Source organism: Squalius cephalus, assembly GCF_949319135.1.
Source record: "Squalius cephalus genome assembly, chromosome: 8".
Taxonomy (NCBI): Eukaryota; Metazoa; Chordata; class Actinopteri; order Cypriniformes; family Leuciscidae; genus Squalius; species Squalius cephalus.
This window is the reverse complement of record NC_137129.1, coordinates 4,789,839-4,807,543: the sequence shown is the minus strand read 5'-3', so window position 1 is coordinate 4,807,543 and position 17,705 is coordinate 4,789,839. Positions and strand designations below refer to the sequence as shown.

General features: G+C 40.1%; 2 protein-coding genes across 3 annotated transcripts; both read right to left on the bottom strand.

The window, feature by feature from the left end:
* Positions 1 to 2,732: 2,732 nt before the first annotated feature.
* Positions 2,733 to 5,231, bottom strand: LOC307163270 (counting factor associated protein D-like; the record flags this gene model as incomplete). The annotated part of the gene is made up of 7 exons (XM_079879301.1): positions 5,120 to 5,231; positions 4,938 to 4,997; positions 4,757 to 4,855; positions 4,494 to 4,666; positions 3,256 to 3,505; positions 2,962 to 3,157; positions 2,733 to 2,871 (listed from the first exon to the last, which is right to left on the bottom strand). Exons 1-7 carry the CDS (start codon positions 5,187 to 5,189, stop codon positions 2,733 to 2,735), a joined length of 987 nt encoding a protein of 328 aa, XP_079735427.1. The 5' UTR covers positions 5,190 to 5,231.
* Positions 5,232 to 7,147: 1,916 nt separating this feature from the next.
* LOC307163271 (counting factor associated protein D-like) lies at positions 7,148 to 17,705 on the bottom strand. 2 transcript variants are annotated; one of them, XM_079879303.1, is made up of 7 exons: positions 17,594 to 17,705; positions 17,409 to 17,471; positions 17,228 to 17,326; positions 16,965 to 17,137; positions 12,234 to 12,483; positions 11,940 to 12,135; positions 7,148 to 7,280 (listed from the first exon to the last, which is right to left on the bottom strand). In XM_079879303.1, the coding sequence occupies exons 1-7, from the start codon at positions 17,658 to 17,660 to the stop codon at positions 7,163 to 7,165; spliced, it is 966 nt and encodes a 321-aa protein (XP_079735429.1). In that variant the 5' UTR covers positions 17,661 to 17,705; the 3' UTR covers positions 7,148 to 7,162. The 2 variants fall into 2 exon arrangements, with proteins under 2 accessions (XP_079735429.1, XP_079735428.1); XM_079879302.1 differs by lacking the exon at positions 7,148 to 7,280 and adding an exon at positions 11,205 to 11,849.

Genomic DNA, 17,705 nt, shown 5'->3' with positions numbered 1-17,705 from the left:
AAAGGGCCGAAAACATGTGAAACGAAAGTCATAACACGTTAACACGTAATTTACGTTTTTTGGCCCTTTTGGCCTTCATTAATAATCTTCTTCATTGAGATCTTGAACCTCCTCATCAAAGCTCACGTAGTCGCTCTTTGATGCCATATGTCACATTGATTTTCTTCAGCCTCCTTACGAATAAACAGGATTTTTCTGTGTCTTCTTTACAAGGATGAAGTGGTTTCTGGTTATTTAAAAGCCACAACACATAACATTTTATAAACTTCTAATTCTGCTTTTCACTTGCAAAACTGTGACTTGCCCGAGGACTTCACTCAAATGTCTGAGGGAATACTGACAGTCCAAATCTAGGACCAATTCATTCACACCTCAAAGCATCTTTCATCGCAATACTTCTTGTATAATTGTTGTTGACGGCCTGGGAAGTTACCCAAATGCCCCGTGTCTTTTATATGGACTTGTGTACACACTGCATCTAGACACATTTCACTTTGTGCTGGCCCTAAAATCCATGCAAATGACCATGCAAGTGTGTAAGCAATTTTGTTATTTATTAAAGAATAATATCAAATAAATAAATTAAATAAATTAAATATTTATTCTAAATAAAGAATAAATAACAACCGTTCTGTCTTTTTTGTTTTTGAATAGTATTATTTGCATTAGTTTTAGTGTAGAAATTCAAGTCAACAGTGCGTTTGAAACAAAAGAAAATTAACTTGTACTAACCTGAGCACATTATGTTCGTCTGAACTCATTCTTATTAGGTAACTGCAACTTAATTTTCTTAATCTTCCTCTTAATCTAAGTAAATTTCACTAGTAGAAAAACAATGCACTCAGGTAACTTGTAATTTCACACTCTTTTTCTAATTTTCTTAATCTTCCTCTTAATCTAAGTAAATTTCACTAGTAGAAAAACAATGCACTCAGGTAACTTGTAATTTCACACTCTTTTTCTAATTAAGAGAGGTGTTTATTTACTTAATTTTTCTAAATTGATGTACTCAACTAATCAATTTTAACAGTATTTGTTCACTCTTCCTTCGATCAATCTGAGAAGTTGTTGATACCGAGGCTGTGTGTAAATCACACACTAAATTAAATTAGATTTTGTAAATTAAAATTTTTCTGTAAAATGAATATCCGAATAATTTGAATTCATTTTACAACATTTTTAACACTTTCAAACCTTCAAAACCTCAAGCGTTAAAGTAGCAATCAAACAGAAGCTGCAACAGATCTTTTCTTCCATATTGTGAAATAAATCCAAAACAAATATTTATTTCATTTTTATTCCATTTTAAAAAAATCTGCCTAATTTAAGTAAAAGTAAACACTGGTTTTAAAACAGATTTTTGAATAGTCTGACAAAAGTTTACTTATTGATTTGATACACAATCTTTGGTCAGAACTGATGTTATGTATACATTTAATCAAAGACAAAACTTATGGCTTTAATCAGTATTTCAATCATTAGTATATAATTACATTTGGGATTTATTTATCGGCCGTTATAAATGCCGATACCGATAGTTTTGAAAATGCCTAATATCGGCCGACAATATCGGCCTGCCGATATATCGGTCGGGCTCTAGTTAAAACCAGACCATTCTCAGTAGTAACTGAGTTATGGTCTGGCAAAGCTTCATTAATAACTCATTTCCAAAGGGGCGTCACCAACGGACGTCACTCAAATGCCTCTGGGCGCAATTGGATAGACCTAAAACCAATCAGAGCGATCGTCATTGTGTAAAGCCCGCCCCAAAGTTTCTGATTGGTGCCGCAATTTCGACGGATTAGAAATCGGCTTGAATGGGCTCTTTGCCAGACTACTTGCAGAGCAAATCTAAATTTGCCGGAAGTTGTCTGGGTTTTCCCAGGCTACCGGGCATAGACACTCGTACAGTATTGCTTATTTAATCGATTATGTAAATAATAGATGTCTATTTTTACGATGTCATTTTACATCACTAAATATCTAGTTTTGTTTTTCCTCACCAGAGTAGGCCTATGTACAAAGTAGATCTCGCGCTTGCATACTGACGTTTAATTTTACAACATTTTTAACCCTTTCAAACCTTCAAAACCTCAAGCGTTAAAGTAGCAATCAAACGGAAGCCACAACAACTCTTTTCTTCCATATTGTGAAATAAATCCAAAAACCTGATTTATTGAATTTTTATATTCATTTTTATTTCTTTTTAGAAAAATCAGCCTAATTTAAGTAAAAGTAAACACTGGTTTTAAAACAGATTTTTGAATAGTCTGACAAAAATGTACTTATTGATTTGATACAAAATCTTTGGTCAGAACTGATGTTATGTATACGTTTAATCAAAGACAAAACTTATGGCTTTAATCAGTATTTCAATCATTAGTATTTCATTACATTTGGGATTTGATAAGCAATGTCATCATCAACACTTTATACACAGAAGACCAGCTACAAACCATAAACTGAAAATTATACATTTTGCCAAAATAGCTTGAAGATGCAGATACTCAATTAAACCAAATGTAATTATGATGATGATTTAGAAAAAGATTAAATTACCACTATTCTCATCAGAGGACAGTTTAAGTAACTTGAACTACTTAAAACAATGATTTAACTTTTTTTTTTAACCTTTAGATTTTAATGACAAACTCTTGCAAAAGCACTTAATCTGGGAAAGTTTATCATACTGTATCATATGTTGGCAACAGACTCAAAGAAATGTGTAAGGACTATTTTGTAACAGCCTTTTTCTTATCTGGAATTAATAAACCTCCTGTCATCCTGGCCCACTCTGCCTTTGACCAATCAGAGAAGTCATTGATACCGAGACTGTATGTGAGACCGGCTCTGTTCATAGAGTGCACATGCCTGAGGAGGAAGAGAATGTTAAACAAAAAAAGCATATGCATCTTAAATCAGACAAGTTCACAGATTGCTCACAGATTTGTTTTTCCTCACCGAAGAGAATGTACAAAGTAGCTCTCACGCTCCTCGTGCTCCTTCTCACTTTCATACTGACGTTTAAACTTCTCCTTAAAGGGGCCGAACAAACGGTGGGCGTGGCTAACAGGAGAGGTGTGGACATAGTCTTGAAGGGGGTTGGCCAATATTTGACGCTCCTCAGGAGGATCCGGAAACTCCTCATATGTCATATCTAGACACATAAAACCTCAGTGAACATTTTATTAGATGGTCTGTAAGAGTAAAAGAGACGGACAAAGGCATGTCACTGAATGTGTGTTCTCCAGTTACCTCCAGGTGGAGTGAAAATGTCGGACTCAGTTCGAGGACTGAAGTCACTGTAGTCAATCATGTATTTGTCATTGTGAGACTCCAAGAGAGTGTTGAAGCCCATCATCTCATAGTGGTACGGGACGGCTGGGGAATCATTTCCCTCTGGACGTGTGACCCACAGACGATATGTGTTCTTCTTATGACCAGCCTGTGTGACCTTTTTCCAGACCTCACACTGAACACCTGCGTAATCCTCCATCTTCTCAAACTGCAAAACAATGATTTTATACAAATTTCATCCTCATTGTTGGTTTGCATTACAGTTATTTGAATCTATGGGATTTAATGTTGTTCATATCTTTCTAAACCTGTTTGACTTTCTTCTACATAGCATGAGACATTTTGGATTATGTTGCAACTGTTTTTATCTATACAATCAATGAAAGTCAGTGGAGTCCAAAACAACATTGGACCCCATTGACTTTCATCATTCGGACAAAAAACAACAACACTGAGGGGCTGTTTGCACGCCAACGATGTACTAAAAACGGAAAAAGGATGTTTCGCATACAGATGGTTCAGCTCCTGTGTATTTAATTGATCTTCTATCGCCCTACAATCCATCACGCTCTTTAAGATCACAAAACTCAGGGCTTCTGATGGTACCTAGAATATCTAAGTCCACTAAAGGTGGCAGAGCATTTTCACATTTGGCTCCTAAACTCTGGAAAGTCTTCCTGATAATGTTCGGGCCTCGCTCTCCCTGTTTAAATCTAGACTAAAGACACATCTCTTTAGCCTAGCATTCATATAATGCATCTCATAACCTTATACTCCAGTTATATCAGATGAAATGCACATAATTATCTTTGCTTAAAGTTATGAACAACAGCTACGCTAATTATTTTCCATTTGCTTCTCTATTCTCCTGAGTTAACTAGAGAGTATGTCAGCTCCAGTTTGGATCCAGCCTCTTATGAAGACTTCAGATGATCATAACACCTGTGAAGAGACGACGCCAACTCCTGCGAGGACTTCAGATGAAGCAAGCGCTGAATCAACATGCATCAATGGTACATTTTTCTATATATCCTAATCATTTGTTAACAAACATTCATTAGTTCAATGAGCTCATTGTTTCTGCCTTAAATTAATACATTGAATAAATGAATACATTATTAGGTAACTGTGTGATTTGTAAATGTACATTTCTGAAATAAATAACTTGGACAGTCACCTCTGATAATAGTACATACTTCAAAGCCCTGCAGATCAGGCAGTGCTGCCTGTGGACGTATTGGATCCTCCTTTGTACCATTAAGCTGGAAATATTTAATAGCTTGGATTTCAGTGTCAGTGGTAACTGGTGTGATCTGGTAAATGGCACCATAATCAAAGTCGTTTCCAATCAGAAAAGTGCGCACTGTACCTGTATAGAGAGCATCAATGAAGAGAAGCTGCATTCATAATATATTTTGATTTTAACATTATGTGACTTTATCGTGAGAAGATCACTGACTATTACGATAGTCGATGCGACTTCTGTTCCCCTCAAGGTCGTACCAAACTTCAAACGGTTCCTTTATCCCATCACCAGAATAAGGCAAAGACAGCTCACCTACATAAAAGAGGTACATGTAACATACTGAAAAAGAAGTGTCCTGTACTGGGATGCACTGTGTAATTAGGTAGAAATGCACCTTTGACATGATACATCTTTCCAAAATCAGGAACTGTTCTGCCACCAACTGGTGTGGCATCTGGGGATGAAAACACAGAGAGATCAAAATTCACTGAATCAACTTTTCAACACGTTTAGTGTTCAAAACATCACAGGAAATGTGTCATATTATCATGTTTTCTTCCTGTTTTTTCTCTTTACCTGCAGCACAGAGCAGAAGCACGAACCCAGCGAGAAGACGCCACATAGTGCAATCTAAAGCTACAAACATCCACTGGAGATGGAAAATAAGCTTTCGTCCGTCTGAAAACGTCTAACGAGTGTTCGTGGATAACAGAAGTTCGCAATATAAACACACGAAGGAGGGACTGGATTAACGTCACATATTACATGAGGGTTCATCGTGGGTGGACAAATATTTATTGAACTGGGTCAAGGTCTGTGTTTGATACCCATCGGTAGAGACTGCGGGGGTGATCGCTGAGGGTCTCCTGGAATCAGTCCATCTTTCACCTCGAGGGAAATGTACTGTGAATGTGCTGGTGCTTTTAAAGGTACACTCATTCCTGAATTACTGGTTAAGATATATGTAAAAAAGCAATTAAAACTTAGAATTAAATTAACTTTAAACTACTGTAATATAGGCTCAAATTGAAGACTGGCCAGCTCTTCAGTGGTTGTTTGAGTGTTTTGAATTTGTAGGAAAAAAAAGTGTATGTTATATAAAGCACTGTTTACAATGGGCTGAAGTTCAGTGTGTTGAACATTGATTTACAGTGATAAAATTGATCAATCTCCTACATAAATAGCTAATGTGTATGTAAATAGTAGATTAAACTATTTATATACTCTTTAGCTATTTATGAGATTGATGTCATCGGTGTAAAAAAATGTTCAACATGTTCAAATATGTAGATGGATCATGTTTATTTCTCACGTCAGTGACTAAATGATGGTCTTTCTGTGTTTGCAGCTGAAATATTTGCTATTTCATAGGCATTAGAATGGGTAGAGGTTATTTGCTCAGGCTCTTCTTCAGTTTTCACCTGTATAAGGAAAAGAGTTCACTGCAAGACCATTATTTTTGAAAAAATTTAATACTACATAAACTTTATAATTCTAAATATGATATACTTTTTGTGGGTATGGCTACATGCTGGGATATTAAAGGCAATTAAATGGTAGATGGAGTCATAAAACAAGAAAGAATGTATTAGGATGGAATTAGGCAGGATTAAGGAATAATTTAGAGGAAGAAACTGAACTGTGAAAAAGATATTGACTTAAACATGAGATGAGCTACTGGCACAGTGGAAAAAAATGTCAAGTTAAATAAAAAAAGAAAATAAATGTAATAAAATGTAAAATAATATATTACAATTATAAGGGTGTCTAATTGTTTTATTCATGCTAATGTAAGTAAATGTAACCACTGGTTTTAAAACAAATTATTGAAAAAGTCTGACACAAAAGGTTATCAATTTCAGAACTTATTTATTGAATAGTGTTGTTTAGTTAGTATTTTATTACATTTTGGGTTGACCAAAAATGTCAAGCAAACAGACTTCAAGCCATACATTAAAATGATACATTTAGCAAAATAAGTTAAAAATGAAGACACTCCATTTAAACAAATGCACTTATTCAGTTATACAATTCGATAATTGATTAATCTGTTTATTGTGTCTTCAAATAATTGGATTAAAAAAGGCATTTTAATTTAAAAAAATTATTCCACATCTTGCCCAATATTGTCCTCAAAACAATAAATTGAAGGCTATGAAAGCAAATATAATAAATTATATATCTATAATGTAGGCTATGCTATACTTTGTGCAAAACAAAGTACCGAAAAAAGCCCAAACTAAACACACGCTCACTCATAAACATATTAATAGTAGTAGGCCAACACTACTTATGTCATTATTAGGCATTATGTTTATGACCCCACGGGATGTGCACTTTTCCAACAGCAGCTAATTCTGTGTTTTTGATGTTTATGATAGGTATTGTTCATAGAAATGCGTTATTCACTGCTTTAAAGTGACGTGACTGGAGGATGCTTTCCGTGCAATAAACGATCCGTCACCGATTATGAACATTATCGATTAATTTTTGCAGCCCTGAAAAGATGAAAACAATTTTCTCATCAGAGGACAGTTTAAGTTAGTTGAGCTACTTGTTAATACATACATTGGCAACATACTCAAAAGAAATGTATGAGGGCTTTGTAACTACCTTTTTCTATTCCGCAACATGTAAGCGTCCTCTCATCCTGGCCATCTCTGCCTTTGACCAATCGGCGAAGTCATTGATACCGAGGCTGAATGTAAGACCGGCTCTGTTTGAAGAGTGCACAAGCCTGAGGAGGAAGAGGATGTAAAAATAAGGTAAGTTCAAAGACTGCTTACTAGTACTACTTGTAAAAAAATAAAAATAAAAAAAAGGCCCTAAAAATTCCACTGCTTTTCGGTGGAAAAGCGGTTTATTGTTGCGACAACTATGAACATTTTTGTTTAAGACGACTTCTTTTTGGTTGTTATTTTGGTTGAAATATCTTTGTCAGCAGATCAGCACACATACAGTGCTAGAAGCAGCTATAATTATGAATATTAATTATTATAATTGACCTCCTGTTAGACATAGCCTACATGAGGGATTACCATTGTCATTCCAAATGTTTTTAGCCATGACCATATTCACAACATAGCATATAGCTTGGTTAAAACTAGAGCCCGACCGATATGGATTTTTGGGCGCCGATGCCGATACCGATAAAAAAAAGCCAGATACCGATATATCGGCCGATATTATTTATGTGTATATTATAATACAGTAGCAATATTATTTATGTGTATTATAGTACAGTAAGTTTGGACACACTTTACAATTGGTGTGTACAAACTTTTGATGGGTACTAGAGCCCGACCGATAAAGGATTTTGAAGGCCGATACCGGTACAAATATTTGTTGGTTTTAAAATCCGATATTCCGATATATCGGACGATATTTTTTATTTATTTTTCAGAAACGCGCAACAAAACATTAACAAATTTCCCTAACATTAGTTATTTGTAGTTATTTATGAGTTTTAACTAAAATAATATGATAATGCATTTTAAAAAGAAACTTGTTTCTTTTATTGTCACAACAGAACAGAGGAACATCAAAATATATTAAAGTTCTGATAAATAAAATGTATAAAAATACAAACTTAAGATTTTTTTTAAGACTAAACGTTTAGTCCTTTGAACAAAAACAACAATTTCACATTAAAATTGACAACAAATTCAAATTGTCATAATTTACTCTCTCAAGTTGTTTTTTTCTTCTGTTGAAAATAAGTTATTTGGATGAATGTGGGTAACCAAACAGTTGATGTACCCCAGTGACTTCCATAGTATATTTTTCTCCTTTGGAAGTCAATGGGGACCAGCTACTGTTTGGTTACCCACATTCTTTCCACATTCCACATTCACAACTATTAATATTAGAAAAATATTAGAAGGAAATTAATACAGTTGGAACAACATTAGAGTGCCTGTAAATAATGAGATCATTTTTATTATTGGGTGAACTATCCCTTTAAGGACAAGAGGCAATGTGTTTACAATTGCTACTGTCTCTTTAAGAGCTGAGCACGACACGTCTAATGTACACGCATTTGACAAGCAGATTTTCTCTCAATTTTGCCTTCACTTTAGACAACCGACTTTGTTTATGTAAATATTGTGTGTATTTAACAGTATTAGCACAATAATACTCGAAAGATAACTTAGTCCAGTATCCAGGCGCTGGTAGAAAGGCTTTTAGTGCATGTGAGCTTCACGCGCTGAGAAACGCACACGTTAGAACAGCGCATCAGCATTTAAAATTAAATGTTTAACCGACAAAGCATTAAAGCACATGCACATTATGAACTTTTGTGAACTGCAGTGTTAACATTTTATGTGAATATAGCCTACGTCGCGTTGTTCCGCTTCACTCTCGGCTTATTTAACCGCAGCAAAACTGTACATGAGTCACGAATTTTGTCATCCTTATTTGAGTTAAGAGAACTGATAGCAGGGCTGCCAACTCTCACGCATTGAGCGTGAGACACACGCAATTGACACTTTTCACACGCTCTCACGCCACACATTCATTTTCTCACGCACAGAAAAATTGCGGAGCAAAGAGATAAAAATGCGTTTGGCGCTTGTAAATGTGACGTGACAGATCGCTGAGCGCCTATCAGTTCAAGTGCACGTGAACCGATCATCTGTTACTTTTTTATTTAAAGATGCAGTACAACTTACCGAAAGTATACATAATATCGACTAATTAGTGTTTTTCAACCACGAAAGAGGTCAATATAACAGCAGGAGAACAATTATGTCACATAACGTTACATTTACCTCAGGAAAGCCATTTAATGACCATAGCATGTTAATTGAATAGAAAAAAATAGCTAGAGAGGACATTTTGCTGAGCACTATATTACATATTTATTATGTTTTTACTTATGTAAAGCGTTTAAAATAAACCAGAACTGCACGCATATTTAAATGTAATAATTTTTGTATGTAAAAGTGTCATTTAATGTAAAAGTTTTTTTTTATGCCAGAGTTGAAAGCTCCATTCTAATATGTATAATTTAGGTAGGTATTTGAATGTCTATAAGTGACATATTGTGGTAGTTTTATTCTGAGTAGTAGTTTTATTTTTTGTTTTTATTTTTTATTTTGTTTAGAAAAGCCTTTCTAGGGACCTGAGATGCAAATTAGCTTTTGCTATATTCTCTGTGCAATACATATGTTCCAGTTTTGACTGGGATCATGTTTTTTTGTACTGTCCCTATACAAATAAAGTTATAAATAAAAAAATTAATATGTCATTAAATAATTGTTATTATAACAAAAACTGCATTATATTTAATTTAATTTGTTATTTTTAACCTTTAATAATACCAGCAGATTGGGCCCTCTATGTTTACAGCATTAGGTGAGATTATTTTTTTAAATAAAATTTAAAATAAACATGTATCCAAATTAGTCAATATTGAATCAAAATCTGAATCAAATCACAAGAATGGAATTGAAATCTTGAAATTTTTGTCAAGCAATAATAAAAACTGTATCCTACCAGTCATTGTACAATGTAAACATGTTGTCACTAAACTTCATAAAATTACCAAATTACCATAGTTACCAAATATTTTGACAATCACAAAATCACCAATCACACCCCCCCCCCCCCCCCCCCATCCAAAAAAATCTCACTCCAAGCTAAACTCAAAAGTTGGCAGCCCTGTGATAGGGATGTTCTTTTAATTGTTATTCAAGCAATGTATGTCTCGTGAGTCGTTACCAACTCACCATGAACACACTTCACCGATGATCTCTCTCGCGGTTCTCTCTGCCCGACTCTGGCTGGATCAGCAGGTTGCATCATGTTGGAATGTGTGGTGCATTATACACGAGTGTTGCCAACAGGGACGGTGTAGAGTGCCCTCTGGTGGACTAACTATACAACGCCAACACTCATAACATGGTTGAAGGGTGTTTCGTCCGTTTTTATTTTATTTTTGAAATATTTATTTATCGGCCGTTATAAATGCCGATACCGATAGTTTTGAAAATGCCTAATATCGGCCGACAATATCGGCCTGCCGATATATCGGTCGGGCTCTAGTTAAAACCAGACCATTCTCAGTAGTAACTGAGTTATGGTCTGGCAAAGCTTCATTAATAACTCATTTCCAAAGGGGCGTCACCAACGGACGTCACTCAAATGCCTCTGGGCGCAATTGGATAGACCTAAAACCAATCAGAGCGATCGTCATTGTGTAAAGCCCGCCCCAAAGTTTCTGATTGGTGCCGCAATTTCGACGGATTAGAAATCGGCTTGAATGGGCTCTTTGCCAGACTACTTGCAGAGCAAATCTAAATTTGCCGGAAGTTGTCTGGGTTTTCCCAGGCTACCGGGCATAGACACTCGTACAGTATTGCTTATTTAATCGATTATGTAAATAATAGATGTCTATTTTTACGATGTCATTTTACATCACTAAATATCTAGTTTTGTTTTTCCTCACCAGAGTAGGCCTATGTACAAAGTAGATCTCGCGCTTGCATACTGACGTTTAATTTTACAACATTTTTAACCCTTTCAAACCTTCAAAACCTCAAGCGTTAAAGTAGCAATCAAACGGAAGCCACAACAACTCTTTTCTTCCATATTGTGAAATAAATCCAAAAACCTGATTTATTGAATTTTTATATTCATTTTTATTTCTTTTTAGAAAAATCAGCCTAATTTAAGTAAAAGTAAACACTGGTTTTAAAACAGATTTTTGAATAGTCTGACAAAAATGTACTTATTGATTTGATACAAAATCTTTGGTCAGAACTGATGTTATGTATACGTTTAATCAAAGACAAAACTTATGGCTTTAATCAGTATTTCAATCATTAGTATTTCATTACATTTGGGATTTGATAAGCAATGTCATCATCAACACTTTATACACTGAAGACCAGCTACAAACCATAAACTGAAAATTATACATTTTGCCAAAATAGCTTGAAGATGCAGATACTCAATTAAACCAAATGTAATTATGATGATGATTTAGAAAAAGATTAAATTACCACTATTCTCATCAGAGGACAGTTTAAGTTAGTTAAACTACTTAAAACAATGATTTAACCTTTAGATTTTAATGACAAACTCTTGCAAAAACACTTAATCTGAGAAAGTTTATCATACTGTATCATATGTTGGCAACAGACTCAAAGAAATGTGTAAGGACTATTTTGTAACAGCCTTTTTCTTATCTCGAAATAATAAACCTCCTGTCATCCTGGCCTTCTCTGTCTTTGACCGATCAGCGAAGTGGTTGATACCGAGGCTGAATGTAAGACCGGCTCTGTTCATAGAGTGCACATGCCTGAGGAGGAAGAGGATGTTAAACAAAAAAAACATATGCATCTTAAATCAGACAAGTTCACAGATTGATCACAGATTTGTTTTTCCTCACCGAAGAGAATGTACAAAGTAGCTCTCGCGCTCCTCGTGCTCCTTCTCACTTGCATACTGACGTTTAAACTTCTCCTTAAAGGGGCCGAACAAGCGGTGGGCGTGGCTAACAGGAGAGGTGTGGACATAGTCTTGAAGGGGGTTGGCCAATATTTGACGCTCCTCAGGAGGATCCGGAAACTCCTCATATGTCATATCTAGACACATAAAACCTCAGTGAACATTTGATTAGATGGTCTGAAAGAGTAAAAGAGACGGACAAAGGCATGTCATTGAATGTGTGTTCTCCAGTTACCTCCAGGTGGAGTGAAAATGTCGGACTCAGTTCGAGGACTGAAGTCACTGTAGTCAATCATGTATTTGTCATTGTGAGACTCCAAGAGAGTGTTGAAGCCCATCATCTCATAGTGGTATGGGACGGCTGGGGAATCATTTCCCTCTGGACGTGTGACCCACAGACGATACGTGTTCTTCTTATGACCAGCCTGTGTGACCTTTTTCCAGACCTCACACTGAACACCTGCGTAATCCTCCATCTTCTCAAACTGCAAAACAATGATTTTATACAAATTTCATCCTCATTGTTGGTTTGCATTACAGTTATTTGAATCTATGGGATTTAATGTTGTTCATATCTTTCTAAACCTGTTTGACTTTCTTCTACATAGCACAAGACATTTTGGATTATGTTTCAACTGTTTTTGTCTATACAATGAAAGTCAGTGGAGTCCAAAACAACATTGGACCCCATTGACTTTCATCATTCGGACAAAAAACAACAACACTGAGGGGCTGTTTACACGCCAACGATGTACTAAAAACGGAAAAAGGATGTTTCGCATACAGATGGTTCAGCTCCTGTGTATTTAATTGATCTTCTATCGCCCTTCAATCCATCACACTCTTTAAGATCACAAAACTCAGGGCTTCTGATGGTACCTAGAATATCTAAGTCCACTAAAGGAGGGAGAGCATTTTCACAATTGGCTCCTAAACTCTGGAAAGTCTTCCTGATAATGTTCGGGCCTCAGACTCCCTCTCAATCTAGACTAAAGACGCATCTCTTTAGCCTAGCATTCATATAATGCATCTCATAACCTTATACTCCAGTTATATCAGATGAAATGCACATAATTATCTTTGCTTAAAGTTATGAACAACAGCTACGCTAATTATTTTCCATTTGCTTCTCTATTCTCCTGAGTTAACTAGAGAGTATGTCAGCTCCAGTATGGATCTAGCCTCTTATGAAGACTTCAGATGATCATAACACCTGTGAAGAGACGACGCCAACTCCTGCGGACTTCAGATGAAGCAAGCGCTGAATCAACATAGATCAATGCTACATTTTTCTATGTATCCTAATCATTTGTTAACAAACATGTATTCATTACTTCAATGAGCTCATTGTTTCTGCTTTAAATTAATACATTGTATAAATTAATACATTATTAGCTAACTGTGTGATTTGTAGATGTACATTTCTGAAATAAATAACTTGGACAGTCACCTCTGATAACAAATCACTCTAAATTGTAGACATGCCTTTTCTGTAAAGCTTTGAAACAATATGTATTGTGAAATGCACTATACAAATAAATGTTAATTGAATTTAATTGAACAGACGACGTTTGAGTACCCGAATGACCCAAGGAGCTATGTTGTCTGGGGCTATATGCCCCTGGTAGGGTCTCCCAAGGCAAACAGGTCCTAGGTGACGGGTCAGACTAAGAGCGGTTCAAAAACCCTTATGATGCAAAAAAAAAACGAGGACCGTGACGTCGCCCGGTATGGCGCTGCTGGGGCCCCACCCTGGAGCCAGGCCCGGGGTTGGGGCTCGTATGCGAGCGCCTGGTGGTCGGGCCTCCCCCCATGGGGTCCGGCCGGGCTCAGCCCGAAGGACCGACGTGGGGCCACCCTCCCGTGGACCCACCACCTGCAGGAGGGACCGTAAGGGGCCGGTGCTAAGTGGATCGGGCGGCAGTCGAAGGCGGGGGCCTAGACAACCCGATCGCTGGACGCGGAATCTAGCTCTAGGGACATGGAACGTCACCTCTCTGGCGGGGAAGGAGCCTGAGGTTGTGCGTGAGGTTAAGAGATTCCGACTAGAGATAGTTGGGATCACCTCTATGCACGGCTTGGGCTCTGGAACCACACTCCTCGAGAGAGGATGGACTCTTCACCACTCTGGAGTTGCCCATGGTGAGAGGCGGCGGGCTGGTGTGGGTTTGCTTATAGCCCCCCAGCTCAGCCGCCACGTGTTGGAGTTCACCCCGGTGAACGAGAGGGTCGCTTCCCTGCGCCTTCGGGTCGGGGATAGGTCTCTCACTGTCGTGTGTGCCTACGGGCCGAACGGCAGTGCAGAGTACCCGGCCTTCTTGGAGTCTTCTTGGAGTCACCGCCCCCCTGATCTGAACCCGAGCGGTGTTCTGTTATTGGACTTCTGTGCTAGTTAAAGCTTGTCCATAACGAACACCATGTTCAAGCATAAGGGTGTCCATCAGTGCACATGGCACCAGGACACCCTAGGCCGGAGGTCGATGATCGACTTTGTGGTCGTTTCATCCGACCCTCGGCCGTATGTCTTGGACACTCGGGTGAAGAGAGGGGCGGAGCTGTCAACTGATCACCACCTGGTGGTGAGTTGGATCCGATGGCAGGGGAGGAAGCTGGACAGACTCGGCAGACCCAAACGTATTGTGAGGGTCTGTTGGGAACGTTTGGCCGAATCTCCTGTCAGAGAGATCTTCAACTCCCACCTCCGGCAGAGCTTCGACCAGATCCCGAGGGAGTCTGGAGATATTGAGTCCGAGTGGACCATGTTCTCCACCTCCATTGTCAACGCGGCCACTTGGAGCTGTGGCCATAAGGTCTCCGGTGCCTGTCGAGGCGGCAATCCCCGAACCCGGTGGTGGACACCGGAAGTAAGGGATGCCGTCAAGCTGAAGAAGGAGTCCTATCGGGCCTGGCTGGCTTGTGGGACTCCTGAGGCAGCTGATGGGTACCGACGGGCCAAGCGGACTGCAGCCCGGGTGGTTGTGAAGGCAAAAACTCGGGCCTGGGAGGAGTTCGGTGAGGCCATGGAGAAGGACTATCGGTCGGCCTCGAAGAGATTCTGGCAAACCGTCCGGCGCCTCAGGAGGGGGAAGCAGTGCCCTACCAACGCTGTTTACAGTGGAGGTGGGCAGCTGTTGACCTCGACTGGGGATATCACCGGACGGTGGAAGGAATACTTCGAGGATCTCCTCAATCCCGCCATCACGACTTCCATTGAGGAAGCAGAGGCTGAGGGCTCGGAGGTGGACTCGTCCATCACCCAAGCTGAAGTCACCGAGGTAGTCAAGAAACTCCTCGGTGGCAAGGCACCGGGGGTGGATGAGATCCGCCCTGAGTACCTCAAATCTCTGGATGTTGTGGGGCTGTCTTGGTTGACACGCCTCTGCAGCATCGCGTGGCGGTCGGGGACAGTGCCTTTGGACTGGCAGACCAGGGTGGTGGTCCCTCTTTTCAAGAAGGGAGACCGGAGGGTGTGCTCCAACTATAGGGGGATCACACTTCTCAGCCTCCCTGGGAAAGTCTATGCCAGGGTACTGGAGAGGAGAATCCGGCCGATGGTAGAACCTCGGATTCAGGAGGAACAGTGTGGTTTTCGTCCCGGTCGTGGAACACTGGACCAGCTCTATACCCTCTACAGGGTGCTGGAGGGCTCATGGGAGTTTGCCCAACCAATCCACATGTGCTTTGTGGATTTGGAGAAGGCATTCGACTGTGTCCCTCGTGGCATCTTGTGGAGGGTGCTCTGGGAGTATGGGGTTCGGGGCCCTTTGCTAAGGGCTATCCAGTCCCTGTACGACCGGAGCAGGAGCTTGGTTCGCATTGCCGGCAGTAAGTCAGACTTGTTCCCGGTGCATGTTGGACTCCGGCAGGGCTGCCCTTTGTCACCGGTTCTGTTCATAATTTTTATGGACAGAATTTCTAGGCGCAGCCAGGGGCCGGAGGGGGTCAGGTTTGGGGACCACACGATTTCATCTCTGCTCTTTGCGGATGATGTTGTCGTGCTGGCCTCATCAAACCAGGACCTCCAGCATGCACTGGGACGGTTTGCAGCCGAGTGTGAAGCGGCTGGGATGAGAATCAGCACCTCCAAATCCGAGGCCATGGTTCTCAGTCGGAAAAGGGTGGTTTGCCCGCTTCAGGTTGGTGGAGAGCTCCTGCCTCAAGTGGAGGAGTTCAAGTATCTTGGGGTCTTGTTCACGAGTGAGGGAAGGATGGAACGGGAGATTGACAGGCGGATCGGTGCCGCTTCTGCAGTAATGCGGTCCCTGTACCGGTCTGTCGTGGTGAAGAAGGAGCTGAGCCGCAAGGCGAAGCTCTCGATTTACCGGTCAATCTACGTTCCTACTCTCACCTATGGTCATGAGCTGTGGTTCATGACCGAAAGGACAAGATCCCGGATACAAGCGGCCGAAATGAGCTTTCTCCGCAGGGTGGCTGGGCGATCCCTTAGAGATAGGGTGAGAAGCTCGGTCACTCGGGAGGAGCTCAGAGTAGAGCCGCTGCTCCTCCACATCGAGAGGGGTCAGTTGAGGTGGCTCGGGCATCTTTTCCGGATGCCTCCTGGACGCCTTCCCGGGAAGGTGTTCCGGGCATGTCCCACCGGGAGGAGACCCCGGGGAAGACCTAGGACATGCTGGAGAGACTATGTCTCCCGGCTGGCCTGGGAACGCCTCGGTGTCCCCCCGGAAGAGCTGGAGGAAGTGTCTAGGGAGAGGGAAGTCTGGGCATCCCTGCTTAGACTGCTGCCCCCGCAACCCGGTCCCGGATAAGCGGTAGAAGATGGATGGATGGATGGATGAACAGACGACAACGTTGTCAAAACGATCCCGTTCACAAGGATCCGCAAAAACGACCTAAATCGCTGTATTCTGCTGCCAGGCCAGTAGTTGGCGATGTCACTGAACATGGTGTCGTGTAAACGGCCCCTGAGACATTTTTCTAAATAACTGTTGTGTTCTATAGTACATACTTCAAAGCCCTGCAGATCAGGCAGTGCTGCCTGTGGACGTATTGGATCCTCCTTTGTACCATTAAGCTGGAAATATTTAATAGCTTGGATTTCAGTGTCAGTGGTAACTGGTGTGATCTGATAAATGGCACCATAATCAAAGTCGTTTCCAATCAGAAAAGTGCGCACTGTACCTGTGTAGAGAGCATCAATGAAGAGAAGCTGCATACATAATCTATTTTGATTTTAACATTATGTGACTTTATCATGAGAAGATCACTGACTATTACGATAGTCGATGCGACTTCTGTTCCCCTCAAGGTCGTACCAAACTTCAAACGGTTCCTTTAGCCCATCACTAGAATAAGGCAAAGTCAGCTCACCTACATAAAAGAGGTACATGTAACATACTGAAAAAGAAGTGTCCTGTACTGGGCTGTACTGTGTAATTAGGCAGAAACGCACCTTTGACATGATACATCTTTCCAAAATCAGGAACTGTTCTGCGGCCACCAACTGGTGTGGCATCTGGGGATGAAAACACAGAGAGATCAAAATTCAATGAATCAACTTTTCAACACGTTTAGTGTTCAAAACATCACAGGAAATGTGTCATATTATCATGTTTTCTTCCTGTTTTTTCTCTTTACCTGCAGCACAGAGCAGAAGCACGAACCCAGCGAGAAGACGCCACATAGTGCAATCTAAAGCAGACATCCACTGGAGATGGAAAATAAGCTTTCGTCCGTCTGAAAACGTCAC

Coding starts and splice junctions, on each gene's coding strand:
- LOC307163271 (XM_079879302.1), bottom strand. CDS start 17,660: ATGTCTGCTTTAGATTGCACTATGTGGCGTCTTCTCGCTGGGTTCGTG. Junction 12,484..16,964: donor CTGATCTGCAGGGCTTTGAA/GTATGTACTATA, acceptor ATTGTTTTGCAG/TTTGAGAAGATGGAGGATTA. Junction 11,850..11,939: donor TACTTTGTACATTCTCTTCG/GTGAGGAAAAAC, acceptor CTTCCTCCTCAG/GCATGTGCACTCTATGAACA.